This window comes from Canis lupus, chromosome 1 (assembly GCF_011100685.1).
Source record: "Canis lupus familiaris isolate Mischka breed German Shepherd chromosome 1, alternate assembly UU_Cfam_GSD_1.0, whole genome shotgun sequence".
NCBI lineage: Eukaryota > Metazoa > Chordata > Mammalia > Carnivora > Canidae > Canis > Canis lupus.
The window spans coordinates 89,555,606-89,571,887 of NC_049222.1; the positions used below are offsets into that span (position 1 = coordinate 89,555,606).

General features: G+C 39.0%; 1 protein-coding gene across 1 annotated transcript in view; it reads right to left on the minus strand.

Moving 5' to 3' along the window:
- The window catches only part of PGM5 (phosphoglucomutase 5), a 190,679-nt gene that overhangs the window by 64,280 nt on the left and 110,117 nt on the right, over nucleotides 1–16,282 (minus strand). The window contains exon 7 of the mRNA XM_038527145.1: nucleotides 12,171–12,286. Coding sequence (XP_038383073.1) covers nucleotides 12,171–12,286 — 116 coding nt within the window. The remainder of the gene's footprint in view (nucleotides 1–12,170; nucleotides 12,287–16,282) is intronic.

Consider the following 16,282-nt stretch of genomic DNA (forward strand, 5'->3'; position numbering starts at 1 on the left):
TTTATTCATGAGAGATACACAGAGAGACAGGCAGAGACACAGGCAGAGGGAGAAGCAGGCCTCCTGTGGGGAGCCTGATGCGGGACTGGATCCCAGGACCCCAGGATTGTGACCTGAGCCAAAGTCAGATGCTCAACCACTGAACCACTCAGGTGCCCCAACTTTGTCAGCTATTAATTTTTTTTTGTTAGCTATTAGTTTGAGCTAGTAACTGCATGATGACTGAAAATATTAAAACTTTAGTTTAAATTTTATGTAACTCTGATTTTACTATAATTCATAACATCCCTCCTCACTCCCTTCCAATTGGTCTATATTTGTGTGGGTGGGTTTGTCTTTATAAATCCTCCCAAATCCTGGGATAGAAATATCCAGATCTCCAGAAATATATCGACTCAAAAATGCCAAAAATATAACTACTAATAATGCAAAGAAGAAATAGCAAAATGGAAATTCTTTGTTTCTTCCTTACTTTCCTTCTATCCATCCACTTTCCATCTTTCCAGCCTTCCTTCATTTCCTCTTCTACCTTAACTTACCTCCATTCTACCATCCCTCCCTCTCTCCTTCCATCTATCCAGCAAATAGTTACTCAAGACCTGCCATATATCAAAGAAACAAAGCTGAACAAAATAGTCATGGCTCTTGTCCTCAGGGCATTGATGATTTCTGCACAGCAAGCAGAAAGATCTAACCAATCTCAAAAATTTGAAATTTCTTGTGACATGGAATGCATGCATACACTTGGTCTCTCCCTTTTGTACTAGAGACTGGGCAGATGTAAAAATAGCCAGCTTCAAGAGTACCAGGCTGTGCTCCAAAGTTGACAGTGGAAAAAGTTGGTGTGACAATGATGGACAAGTCATGTTGGTGCCAGGAGACGTGGATTCAATTCCAAATCTTCAGAGAGAGATGGACATATACAGAAGGTTTAGCAATGCCCTGGCACATACTAAGTACTCATTCAAAGAGATTATTATTGTGAAAAACTCAGCAGGGAGTACTTTCTTGTCATGTTGCTTGATTTTATTCAACACATTTGTATGGCTATTAACATGAGCTTTTTAAGAATACGTGATAAAAGTAATAGTAATACTCAAGGTGATGGTCAAGCTTAGAGTTCATCCAGGCTTTCACAAACACGCCAATTCTTCAGTGTTGCCTGTAAAGGAAGACTCTTTGGGCTGTGACAATTCATACAGTCCCAAAATGGTATGACTTAGAAAACTGATGTCAATAATGGAAACCAGAAGAGCGTCATCCACCAATGTCAAACTGCCTCCCCCCCACCCCCCCCAAAAAAGGAACTTCAACATTTTTGGTTTATAGATCTAAGGTTTAGCTGTTTCATATATCCTCTTTTGTGTATGGGAACAAGTCCAGATCCCTTCAAATTTGGAACCTTAGAAAAGTAGCCAGAATGCCATTTAGATGACCAGTTTTCTTCTTTTTATATCTGAGAATTTATAAAACCTTCTTCTTTCTCTCTGTAAGGTAGTTTTCCAAGGCTCTTCCCAGGAAGTAGGTGAATACCTGGTCCTAGCACAAAAGATGATCTGGCTTCTTAAGTGATTTTGGTTCTTTGACAGAACCATAAATACAGGTTTCCTATTGTTCAGGATCTGAACCTTTCCTAGGAGAGAAGTCTGAACTCTGATCCTATAACTGGCTTATTACCTTGGAAAGTTCTAGGAGCTCAAGAAGCTGGCAAGGGAAACTTCCACTCAGGATATATCTTGCCTGTCTTGGAAAAAAAGCTTGACATTTTTAGGCCTGAGTCAGATCCATATTTTCAAGCTTTCTTGGCACTCAACAATGCATTCCTAGTTGGTACACAGCTTCATGCCCTAGGGATGCGGGAAAAGGCCTCCACTCAAGAAGCTTGGGTACATTTTAGGAGCACTTCCCCAGTTTCAGATCTAAAACCTTCCTATCTGTCCTTTCCACTTTCTCTTCCCTTAGTGAGCTCACTTGCCTCTGAAAATCATATTTCAAGATAGATAGGGAGCTCCTATAATCAGCTGACTTTTACAGATTGGAACTGGGGGTCACAGAGGTCATGAGGCTTGACCTTGAAGCTGGCAGTTAAGAATTTTGTACATACTCATCAGCCTCACGTTTCTAGGCCTCTGGACTTCCCATACCATATCCCATGGCACCTCAAGGATACTCTCTTTACCACTTTCTTTTTTTTTTTTTATTTCTTAAAGATTTTATCTATTTATTCATGAGAGACACACAGAGAGAGGCAGAGACACGGACAGATGGAGAAGAAGGCTCCCTGCAGGGAGCCCAATGTGGGACTTGATCCCAGGACCCCAGGATCACACCCTGAGCCAAAGGCAGACACTCAACCACTGAGCCCAGGTGCCCCTCTCTACCACTCTCAATGAAAAAAAATTAGAAATGACAAATACCCACCATTTGCTTCAACGTGGATGGAACTGGAGGGTATTATGCTGAGTGAAGTAAGTCAGTCGGAGAAGGACAAACATTATATGTTCTCATTCATTTGGGGAATATAAATAATAGTGAAAGGGAAAATAAGGGAAGGGAGAAGAAATGTGTGGGAAATATCAGAAAGGGAGACAGAACGTAAAGACTGCTAACTCTGGGAAACGAACTAGGGGTGGTAGAAGGGGAGGAGGGCGGGGGGTGGGAGTGAATGGGTGACGGGCACTGGGTGTTATACTGTATGTTAGTAAATTGAACACCAATAAAAAAAAATGAATATAAAAAAAAAAAAATACCTGGTTTTCACCAGAGCAATATTTCCTACTTCTGAATGCACATCAAAATCACACAGGGGGACCCTGGGTAGCACAATCGGTTGAGTGTCTGAATCTTGGTTTTGGCTTGGGTTGTGATCTGAGTCATGAGATCAAGCCCTGCATGGGGCTCCAAGCTCAGTGAGGAGTCTGCTAAAGTTTCTCTCTCCCTCTCCCTCTGCCCCTTTTTGTGCTTGCTCACACTTTCTCTCAAATAAATAAATAAATAAATAAATAAATAAATAAATAAATAAATAATTTTTTTTTAAAAAATCACACAATCCTTATATAAAATGCAGATTTTTCAGGCTGGGCCCTTCCAGAGATTCCAAGTAAGGATAGGATAGAAAACATGTATATTTTTAGCAAGTTTCCCAGGCGATTCTGACACACCAGCTCAGCACTACTCAGGAACTGGCACTAAAGCCCAGAATAAGAGCAGGATGAAGCTACTTTTCTCTTTGCAAGACTGAGTGGTCCAGCTTTGCTGGCCTTCTAACAGTCCCTTACTATTGAATGTCTGAAAGATGGAGTTAATCACTTCTTTCATTGGAAAAGACTGATGATCAGCATGGTGGAAAAACAGCACACAGTGTAAGGCAGGAGACCAGTCTTTAAGTTCAATGGTAAGGTAATTCAAGTGGGGACCTTTGCTAAGCCGTGAGGCCCTGCGTGAGTCACTCAACTACTTCTTGGGCTCAGGAGCTTCATCTGTCAAATCAGGCTAATAAAGCAAATGTTACCTGAACCAGAAGAACAGTGAAAGACATTACCTGGTACTCCTTTAAAGGAAAATGATAAACAAGTAAAAATGGTGAGACTTAAAATTTCCACCTAGGCCAACCTACAAGTTGCCATTAGCATCACTGTCTGAGAGCAAAGTTTGCTGAAAGGTGTTTGCGAGCAGACCTCCCTCCAGTGCAGACTATGGTCCCCTAGGTCCCCGTGAATCATATACCCATGTCAAAGCTAGACAGGTGAAGGGCTTCACAAACTGTCCCCTGCTCACTTATATCTCTGGCACTGCTTCTTGATAATCCCTCCTCTAACTTACCCTATATGTTAGTAAACTTTGGCCCATGGACCAAATTTGGACTTAGGTTTATTTTTGTAAATAAATTTTTATTGAGGGACTCCTGGGTGGCTCCGTGGTTAAGCATCTGCCTTTGGCTCAGGTCATAATCCCAGGGTCCTGGGATTGAGTCCCACATCAGGCTCCCATCTGGGAGCCTGCTCCTCCCTATGCCCATGTCTCTGCCTCTCTCTGTGTGTGTCTCTCATATATCAATTAAACAATCAATATTTTTAAAAATAAAAATAAATTTTTATTCAAACACTGCCATTCTCATTCACTGACATATTATCTATGGCTGCATTTGTGCTACAGTGGCAGAACTGAGTGTGAAGGAGACAGTACATATTCTCTTGGTCTGCAAAACCCAAAGTATTTATTATCCAACCCTTTACAGAAAAAGTTTGCTGACCTCTGTCTGCTTTTTCAGACATTTTTGGCCATCACCCACAATAAACACACTTGACAATGAGACCTAGTACACACATAGATACTTGTGTGCACATTTATATGTACATATTTCTCAGAAACATTACCTTTACTAAACACAATGCATTCTAAGAGGTTTCCGGTCTAATCAATTTGTTTTTCAAAAGTTGCTCATGACATTTAATTAATCTCATGACTCCAGAGGAGTCTTGATTTAGAAAATACTGCTTTAGACAAACTGAACAACTGGCTACTTGCAACACATGTCCCCTGCTCTCCAACCTCTATTTCTTTCTTGGCATTGTTCCCTCCATCTGGCATGGTCCAGTCCTTTCATCTCTTATGAGATGTTTTATGTTTATGTGTCATAAAACACATAAACATTTTTTTCTTTTCTTTTCTTTATGTTTCTGTGTCATAAAACAGTCATCTATGCATCTTTCTAATGATGTATCCAGAGATCTTGAGTTCCTTAAGAGTACATCATAGCATTTTGTATTCTAAGTATCATGCAGTATAATATCCTGTACTCTGTAAATACTGAATAAGTGTTTATTAAATTGAAGTAAGCAAATATTTGTTACTAATGGTATAATATGGTTTATGCATGTAATATTTTATCCTGCAATGTTAAAGCCTATAAATATATGACATATTGTAATGCTCAATAAATGCTTCTAAAGACAAAGAGAGAGGGAGGGATAACCTGAGCTCACCACTTTCCATTCCACTTGTTAGATCTGTGTTATTTTAATAACCAGAAGAATTACTATAAATTAAATATAATCCCTGATTTTTTGAGTCACAGTCACTGGTTTAGACATGTAGAATACCAAAAAGGCAAGAGCCTGTTGTATGTGTTAGGGCCTCAACAGGAAGAAGGTATCACACTGGACTGACTCTGGACTGACCTTAGCACAACTACCAGCCATACATTCTGAGTCTAAACAGTAGCACTTGAGAGAGCTTGATATGGTCTCTCCTTTCCCAAGGAAACAAAAATACACACCATCTACCCACTAGAGGGAGTAAGGAAGAAAATTCTCCAGAATGAAATTTCTTCAGGAATCCTGAAATATCTCGAAATGCTATCTTATAACCAGTTAAAGTGGTTTTACTATATTCTGTTTAAGCATAGCCAAACAGGACTCATTTTCAGGAATTCAAGGATGGTTTGATATCAGCAAATCAATCATATTTCATTACATTCATAATAAAAGAGAAAAAAAAGACTACCATATCACCTGATTCTGAAAGGACACCTGATAAATCCAGCAATGGTTTCTAACAAGGTTCTGAGTAAAATGAAAATAGGAAAAAAATACATAGACCTGATAAAGATTTCACCAACAGTAAAAAGCAATCACCGGGGCGCCTGGTTAGCTCAGTGGGTTGAGTGTCTGTCTGACTCTTTCTCAATTTCTCTCAGGTCATGATCGCAGTGTCATGAGATCAAGCCCAGGATAGGGCTCCTTATTCAGCATGGAATCTGCTTGAAATTCCCTCTCCTTTTACCCCTCTCCCTCCCAAATGAATAAAATATTTTTAAAATTTTTTGAAAAGCAATCACCAAAACAGACAGTAAAATATTAAGTCCATTTCCATTAAAATCATGAATTATAACAATTATTGTTATACCTAATGCAATAAGAATATGACATAAAGGGTGTAAATATTAGAAAAGGAAACATAAAAAATCTTTTAGTCACAAATCATATGACCATTTACCTTTTAAAAATCACAAGAGATTATAATTTTTAAAAAAGAAAATGCTGTAATTAATACTAGAATGTGCTAAGGTGGTTGCAAAGAAGAGAAAAGGCATATTAATCAATAGCTTCACCTGATGTAAGCACCAAATATTTTAGAAAGAAAAATGGAAATATCAACATTAAAATCAAAGCTTTATAGGACATATGACCCAATTTCCTTAGTTAATAAATTAGAAAAAGAACATGTAAAAGGGAGATTTGCAGGTAAAAAGATACTTAGGAGACATCAACCAGTTATAAAGTAAAATCTTTTGGATCCCAAATGGAAAAAAACTATCAAGGATGGAGTGAGAATAGGAGAAATTATTTAAAAATTACTCTTGGAATTCTACTTCTGCATTTCTCTTTAGGGTATGGAAATCTATAAGAGAATACCATTCCTTTCCCAGTAATAAGCAAAGGCCAGGAAACTTACAAAATCATAGCTTTTCTTGAACTCATTAGAAATATGAAGTCATAAGGCAATAAAGTAAGTAAATTCCAAAAAGTGACAGGCCTCTTCAAGGAGAAACAGGACACAAAACCATCTCCCCTTTGGTAGATCAGAGAAAAAGAGGATGCTTCCATACAAGTAAAAAATAAGTTGCTTAAAAGTTTCAAAAATTGTTAAAGGCCAAGTATAGCTTATCATATTAGTCTAAAATTGCTTAGAGTCCTGAATATAAGGAACACATTTCCAAGTTATTTCCCACAAACCTTCACTGGGTGCTTATAGAAAAGATCGGAAAACAGAGAAGGAGACTTTCTGGTGCTGGCATGCAGGCAATGATCAGTTGCTGAAAGACAAGCATGAAGCCCTTCCAGCTCCCCAAATCCTTCTTTGATAGAAAACAAAAGGCTTAAACTTTTGGATGTATGACTTGCAAACTTTCTCATCCTAAGAGCCCATGCAAAAATCCATTGCTAATGAAATAGGGATTGAAGTAAAAACCCTCTGCCCTTGGAAATAGCATAGGTAGCAAACACCAATACTAAGCAGATGTCTGCTGCCATTGGAGAAGGGTCAAGCACCTGACCATAGAGGTCTATCTTGTATCACAGACATGCAGTAACTTTGAAAGCTGCAGATGAAACAGACACACTGAAAAATCTCTTCTAGCACCCTTTGCTTTTGGCACACAGTAAAAATATACCACTTCTGGAAGAATTTGAACCCTATGCAACACTAAAAATTATAATAGAAACAATAAAATCCAAGCCCAGTTCAACTTCTAACTACATTAATTTAACCTTGCACAGTAGTGGCCTGATAAAAGAGGTGTGCCCATTTCTGTGTATAAATATTGCTTACCTGAGTCTCTACTATTCTTATATACATACTGTCCAGCATTCAATGAAAAATCGTGAGATGCATAAAAAGCAAGAAAGAGTAAGCCACTGCTTTATCAAGAAATAAAACAATCAAGAGAACCAGAATCAGAGATAAACCAGATTTTAGAAATAACAGGGAGGGAGTTTGGAATAACTATGTTTGAATGTTAAAATGATCCAATAGAAAAGATAAGCAACATATATAAACATATGGAGAATTTTTTCACCAAGATAAAAATTATAGGAAGAGTTAAAGAGAAATGCTAGAAATAAAAAAGAATATCAGAGATGAAGAATTCCTTCATTAGGCTCACCAGAAGATTGAACATAGCTAAGGAAAGAATGATTTAAAGACAATGACAATAGACACTATCTAAACTGAAACACAAAAGAAAAAGGAAAACAAAACAAACAGAACGTGTAAAGAGCTCTGAGACAGCCTATGGTCACAAATCAACTAACGTGTATAATCAAAACCCCAGAAGAAGAGAGAGACAATGGGGAAGGAGAAATATTTAAAAAGGTAATGGTTGAGAATTTTCTAAAATTAATGAAAGACAATAAGCAATATATCCAAGAATCCCTAAAACCCCAAGCAAGGTTAAAAAAAAAAAAAACTAGATATATTATCATTAAACTGTTGAAAACAAAACATAAAAAGAAAATATTGAAGGCAGCTGGAGGTAGAGGTTGGGAAGAGTTTAAACATAGAGGAACAAGGACATGAACTGAAGCATCCTTCTTGGAAAATATGCAAGCCAGAAGACAATGAAATAACATCTTTAAAATACTGAAAAAAGAATAATTCTTAACATCTTAGGTGTGACAATGGTAATGTGGTATTATATATTTTTTTCTCAATAGCTTGTATACTTAATGATTCACACTAGGGCTTGTTTCACACACTAGAGAGGGGCACTCACCTTGCAGATGAAGGTAAAGATAAAGTAAGACTGATCATGAGTTGATGAAGATTGAAACTAGGTGATAGGCCCATGGGAATTCAATATGATATAGTCTCTACTATCATAACATTTTTTTAAGGGGCACCTGTGTGGTTCAGTGGTTGAGCGTCTGTCTTCAACTCAGGGCATTATCCTGGGGTCCTGGGATCGAGTCCTGCATTGGGCTCCCTGCACAGAGCCTTCTTCTCCCTCTGCCTATGCCTCTGCCTCTCTCGTTGTATCTCTCATAAATAAATACCTCTCTCGTTGTATCTCTCATAAATAAATAAATAAAATCTTAGAAGAAAAAAATTTTTAATTGCCATAATAGATAAAGAAATGGAAACTTTAAAATATTTTTTATTTGAGTACAGTTGACACACAATGTTACATTAGTTGCAGGTATACAACATAGTGATTCAACTTCTCTATACATAATGTAATGCTCACCACAAGTGTAGCTACTATCTGTCACCATATAACACTAGCACAATACCATTGACTACATTCCCTGTGCTATGCCTTTCATTCCCATGACTTATTCATTCCATAACTAGAAACTTGGATCTCCTACTCCTCTTCACTTATTTTGCCTATCTCTCCCCCGACCCCCATTGGCAACCATCAGTTTTTTTCTTTGTATTTAAGAGCCGATTTTTGTTTGTCTCTTTTTTCTTTGTTCATTTTGTTGTTGTTGTTCCTTAAATTCCACATATGAGTGAAATCATATATTACCTGTTCTTCTCTACTGATCTATTTGACTTAATGCTCTACCCTCTGGGTCCATCCATATTGCTGCAAATGGCGAGATCTCATTCTTATTATGGCTGAGTAATATTCCACTGTGTATATATACCACATTTTTAATTTTAAAAAAATTTTTTATTGGAGTTCAATTTGCCAACATATAGCATAACACCCAGTGCTCATCCCGCCAAGTGCTCCCCTCAGTGCCAATCACCCAGTGACCCCCATCCCCCACCCACCTCCCTTTCCACTACCTCTTGTTCGTTTCCCAGAGTTAGGTATCTCTCGTGTTTTGTCACCTTCACTGATATTTTCACTCATTTTCTCTCATTTCCCCTTTATTCCCTTTCACTAATTCTTATATTCCCCAAATGAATGAGACCATATAATGTTTGTCCTTCTCCGATTGACTTATTTCACTCAGCATAATACCCTCCAGTTCCATCCACGTCGAAGCAAATGGTGGGTATTTGTCGTTTCTAATGGCTGAGTAATATTCCATTGTATACATAGACCACATCTTCTTTATCCATTCATCTTTCGATGGACACCGAGGCTCCTTCCACAGTTTGGCTATTGTGGACATTGCTGCTATAAACATCGGGGTGCAGGTATCCCGGTGTTTCACTGCATCTGTATCTTTGGGGTAAATCCCCAGCAGTGCAATTGCTGGGTCATAGAGAAGTTCTATTTTTAACTCTTTGAGGAACCTCCACACCGTTTTCCAGAGTGGCTGCACCAGTTCACATTCCCACCACCAACAGCGCAAGAGGGTTCCCCTTTCTCCACACCCTCCACACCTTTATTGAAGAGACTGTGGATAGTCTTTCCTGCTTTGTCTAATATTAGTTGACCATAAAGTTGAGGGTTCACTTCTGGATTCTCTATTCTGTTCCAGTGGATAGGCTTTCCTGCTTTGTCTAATATTAGTTGACCATAAAGTTGAGGGTCCATTTCTGGATTCTCTATTCTGTTCCATTGATCTATGTGTCTGTTTTTGTGCCAGTACCACACTGTCTTGATGACCACAACTTTGTAGTACAACCTGAAATCTGGCATTGTGATGCCCCCGGCTCTGGTTTTCTTCTTTATTTTATTTTATTTTTTTTTAATATTTTTTTTTTCAATTTTTATTTATTTATGATAGTCACAGAGAGAGAGAGAGAGAGGCAGAGACACAGGCAGAGTGAGAAGCAGGCTCCATGCACCGGGAGCCCGATGTGGGATTCGATCCTGGGTCTCCAGGATCGCGCCCTGGGCCAAAGGCAGGCACCAAACCGCTGCGCCACCCAGGGATCCCTGGTTTTCTTCTTTAATATTCCCTTGGCTATTTGGGGTCTTTTCTGATTCCACACAAATCTTAAGATGATTTGTTCCAACTCTCTGAAGAAAATCCATGGTATTTTGATAGGGATTGCATGAAATGTGTAAATTGCCCTGGGTAGCATTGATATTTCACAATATTAATTCTTTCAGTCCATAAGCATGGAGTATTTTTCCATCTCTTTGTGTCTTCCTCTATTTCTTTCAGAAGTGTTCTGTAGTTTTTAGAGTATAGGTCCTTTACCTCTTTGGTTAGGTTTATTCCTAGGTATCTTATGCTTTTGGGTGCAATTGTAAATGGGATTAACTCCTTAATTTCTCTTTCTTCAGTCTCATTGTTAGTGTATAGAAATGTCACTAATTTCTGGGCATTGATTTTGTATCCTGCCACACTGCCGAATTGCTGTGTGAGTTCTAGCAATCTTGGGGTGGAGTTTTTTGGGTTTTCTATGTACAGTATCATGTCATCTGGGAAGAGGGAGAGTTTGACTTCTTCTTCGCCAGTTTGAATGCCTTTTATTTCTTTTTGTTGCCTGATTGCTAAGGCTAGGACTCTAAGGACCTCTAGTACTATGTTGAATAGCAGTGTATACCACATTTTCTTTATCCATTCATCTATGGATAGATGTTTGGGTGATTTTGCTTTTTGTCTATTCATTTGTTTTTTATATTCTACATATGAATTAAATCATATTTATTTATGTTTCTCAGTCTGACATTTCACTTAGCATAATGCTCTTTAATTCTGTCCATGTTGTTGCACATAGAATAATTTCATCCTTTTTATGGCTGTGTAATATTCCAACACACACACACACACACACACACACACACACCTGATATCTTCCTTATCCATTCATCTGTCAATGGTCACTTAGTTGCTTCCATATCTTAGCTATTGTAAATAATGCTGCAATGAACATAGAGGTGCATATATCTTTTCAAATTAGCATTTTCATCTTCTTAGGGTAAATACCCACCATGGACAAAAATAAACTTCAAATGGATTAAAGAACTGAAACCATAAAAATGTGACATTGGCTACAGCAACATTTTTCTAGATATGTCTCCTAATGCAAGGGAAACAAACACAAAAATAAGCTATTGAGGCTACATAAAAATAAAAAGTGTTTGCACAGGAAAGGAAACCATGAACAAAATGAAAAAGGCAACCTACTGAATGGGAGAAGATATTTGCAAATAATATGTCTAATAAGGGGTTAATATCCAAAATATATAAAGAACTTACGCAACTCAACACCAAAAAACCCCCAAACAATCTGATTTTAAAATGGGCAGAGGACCTAAATAGACATTTTCCAAAGAAGTACAGATGGCCAACAGACACATGAAAGAATACTCAACATCACCAATCATCAGGGAAATGCAAATCAAAACCACAATGAGATACCACCTCACACCAGTCAGAATGACTAAAATCAACAACATTCAAAAAAACAGGTGTTGGTGAAGATGTGGAGAAAGGGGAACCCTTGTGCAATGTTGGTAGAAATGTAAACTGGTAGAGTCATTATGGAAAATAGTGTAGAGGTTCAACAAAAAATTCAAAACAGAATTACCATATGATCCAAAACTGGAATTTTTTTTAAAAAAAAGAAAAAAATGGACATAAGAGATAAATGTATGATAGCACATATCCCACCAGGTTTCTCTGATTTTTTCCTCTAATTATCTCTTCCTGTAGCCTTTGATTCACGGTGGGGTCATAGGCCTCCAAACTGGGGCCACTCAGTGCTGCAGCCACAGCCACCCTCTCCAGTGACATCACCCCAGCAAAACCTACCAGTGCCAAAACTCTCTTCTCCACACAGAGAGCATCGTCCCGAGTCCATCAGATTTGAGAAAAATCTCCATCCCGCTGGGGTCTCATATACAGGGACCTTCATTGATTTGGCCACTCTGAAAAATTAAATTCAAAGCAACAGTCAACTCATGTATCTCTTTTCCTTTCTTTTATCAGCACAGAAGGAAATCTTTAGAACTTAATAACTCCATAACTAGATTTCAGAACATTCTGGACAGTGTTGACATTTTTCAGGATGTTAAGCCATAGGCAGAAAATGGTATATAGTCTATTCCAGTGGTTCTTAGTTTTGCTCTCCCCATAATATAGAAAATATTAAGTTAATATATAGGATATTCTCACATATCTGTTTCCCTTCTATTAATGTTCCTTTATCTTCATGGTAAGATCCTACTTGGGGATCTCAGAATCTTTTTTTTTTTAAGATTTTATTTATTTATTCATGAGAGACACACAGAGAGTGAGAGAGAGAGAGAGAGAGAGAGAGAGAGAGAGGCAGAGACACAGGCAGAGGGAGAAGCAGGCCCCATGCAGGGAGCCTGACGCAGGACTTGATCCTGGGACTCCAGGATCACTCCCTGGGCCGAGAGCAGGTGCTAAACCACTGAGCCACCCAGAGATCCCCTCTCAGAATCTAAATTAAGAGGGAGTTTGGGTACAAACGCTTTGGAATATTGTTTGACAATATCTATTAAAGATGAATATGCACATATCTCATGAATCAGCAATTCACCTCCTAGAAATTACTATTAACATGTAGTAGACACTGAGGTGCACATCTCTGCTTCACTGTCAACACGCACACACACAGTAGGACTTTTAGGATTGGAATACTCATTCTACCAGTTCCTAGAAATGTTGATGGCTAACAGTTCACAGATGTGGCCTGCACTCTCTGCCAAAGAGAGATGTCATACTCAAAATCATGCTTTCTTTCCTGGGTCAATCCACATCCAATGACTGGTAAATGAAGGGTGTATAAAGGTCTAGCTTCCTTGCCCCTATTTGGCACAACTCTGTGGGACCATTTCAGCTCTAAAGCTCCCTACAGGTTGGCTGAGTCCTTTGCTGTGACTGTACTGCAGTTCAATTTCTCTCTGTGTGTCCAATTCCTCCTTTGCGTCCATATAGGTGCTGCTCTTGAGGACAACTTCGGCCTTGATGGCAAAAAAGGAACAAATTTCTTGCAAACAAAATCTCTCTGACGGCTGATACCTGGGAACCCAGTGTGTGACATTACTCAACAGAGAATGTACACAAGATTTTACAAAAATGATCATAGCATCACAATTCATAAGAACTGAACAAAGCAAACATCCACTGAGTAGAAAAGGACAGATGATTTGTGACATACAATGCACTCTCATAAATTTTATTGAACAAACTATTGCTACATGCAACAACTTGGATGAATCTCACAAACATTATAGCAAGTAAAAGAAAGTGGGAACAAGAAAATATACACTGTAGGGGCACCTGGATGGTTCAGCTGGTTAAACATCTGCCTTTGGCAGGTCATGATCCCAGAGTCCTGGGACAGAGCCCCACATCAGGCTCCCTGCTCAGTGGGGAGTCTGCTTCTCCCTCTCCATCTGCCTCTTCCCCACTCATGCTTTCTCTTTCTCTCTCTCTGTCTCTCTCAAATAAATAAATAAATAAAATCTTAAGGAAAATAAATACTGCATTGTGCCACTGAGATAAACTTCAGGAACAGCTAAAACTAATCAGTGCTGTCTCCTTTCAGGCTCAGAGGATCAGAGAGGTCAAGTGTTCCGTTTACGGTTTCACAGAGGTAAGAGGCAAAGCTAGAATTTGGACACAAATCTGCTTAATTGCTGCTCATGTTCCACTCCACTATACCATGTTGTCTCCCCAAACGTTGTAAGAGGTATGTAGATCTCAGGGAGTATGTTGGGGAACAATCTAGTACTGTACCATTGACCTAAAGAGCTTCCTCTTCTCCACATGCAAGCAGCCAAAACGCAAAACACCAAATGCCTGCCACCAGCAAAATTTAGTTTTTCCAAGGCTGTAAGTGCAGCTGATGGCCAGGGAGAGGAACCAATGAGGGTACCTTGGTGAAGAAGAGGAAAAAAAGTATACAGAGGACAAAGGACACAATGAAATAATGATTTCTTTAGCTTTGCTTAGTGGCCAGCTAGAGAAAAAAAAATACCAAGAAACTCTTGCCACAGGAAAGCGAACACCTTCCTTTCCATAATATCCAAATATAGCCAATGTGTTCAGGACTTTGAAAAATTATATACTAAATCTCTTTCAAGTTTGCTTTGAAAAGAAGCACTTTTTAGATATTCGGATATTATATCAAAGGCTTTGTTGTTGTTGTTGTTTAATGGTCTAAGAAATATATGCAATCATACTTATATCCTGGTAGGAACAATGAAAGAAATCCTTCCCAAATTTTAGATCAAAGGTGCATTTTCATAGCCATCAATTTCATAGTCAGAAGCTGAGGGAAAGAGGATTAATTCACACAGAAACTTCCAGAGTCAGCAGATAGTGAAGCCTAGGTCAAAACTAATTTAGCAAATATGAATGCATATTATTAGAATGTGCAACATGGAGCAGATGTAAGGGTAAGAAAAAGGGTAGAGAGTGTGGGGACACATATTTTCTGGCTAAAACATTCTTGTAGGTTCAAAGCCAAGTTGGCAGATCTGAAGGGAGGGGAAAGGATTTCCCTCGCTCCCACCCTTCTCCATTAATCACTGTCAGGAGGTCACTGGGCTGAGGGTTGAGGCTGGATTTTAAAGGACCGGATACTTCTATAACTATAAGCCACAGTTGCAGCTATGCAAGCTAAGAAAACAATGTGGGTAATTAAGTTCAGGGATCCTGAGCATGAGTCGATTGTGCCCTAGAGTCAGAAAGGAATTCCCCTCCCTCCTCCCTCTACTGAACTTGGGATCCATCCCAAACACAGCACTCAGCAGATACCATGCTCTAGACTGGTTTTTGGCAGGAGATCCCCTGGAGAGTTTCTGAAAGCTTAAAATGAAGCTGCTCATGCTGAGGGTCTTCACCTCTCTTAACCACTGCCACCATGTGCTGGAGACAAACAGAAACTCACTTTCTAGGGAAGACTAGAGTATAAAGAAAAAGAAAGAAAACAAGTCTCAACAACCATTTTCCAGCAAGTGGGGGGTTGAGATCTGGAGTTAAAAAAAGAAAAAAGAACAGGGATGCCTGGACAGTACCCTCATTAAGTCTCCAAATTTTGGTTTCAGCTTAGGTGTCAGGGTCTGCACACAGCATGGAGTCTGCTTAAGACTCTCCCTTGGCAGGATCCCTGGGTGGTGCAGCGGTGTGGCGCCTGCCTTTGGCCCAGGGTGCGATCCTGGAGACCCGGGATCGAATCCCACATCGGGCTCCCGGTGCATGGAGCCTGCTTCTCCCTCTGCCTATGTCTCTGCCTCTCTCTCTCTGTGACTATCATAAATAAATAAAAATTTGAAAAAAAAAAAAAAAGACTCTCCCTTGGCCCCTCTCCTTATGTGCACATGCACATGCACACTCTCTCTCACACATAAACAAATCTTTAAAAAAGAAACAAAAAAACCCCATAGTGGATGTAAGCTTCTCAGTTTGATTTTTAAAACCTCTAAAAATGTGCTTCAGGTTGGAAACAGCCTCAACCTATCTTTCCAACAATTTCTCTCATGAAAGTCACTATAAGTTCCTAATATCTGGACCATCTCTTATTTTCCAAATTTGCTCTTTCATTTTTGCTGTTGTTGACTGCTCCTGAGTCCTTCTTCATGCTTTTCATTTTACCTGGATTAATCCTTTCCAATCTCTGTCAAAATACTTCATGTTGTTTCAAGACCTTTCTTTCTTTCTTCTTTCTTTCTTTCTTTTTTCTTTTGTTTTCTTTTGTTTTCTTTTCTTTCCTTCCTTCCTTCCTTCCTTCCTTCCTTCCTTCCTTCCTTTCTTTTAGATTTTATTTATTTATTTGAGAGAGAGAGACTGTGTGTGTGTGTGTATGAGAGAGAGAGAGAGAAAGAGAGCACAAGCACGGGGAGGGGCAGAGGAAGAGGGAGAAGCAGGCTCCCTGGGGAGCATGGAGCCTG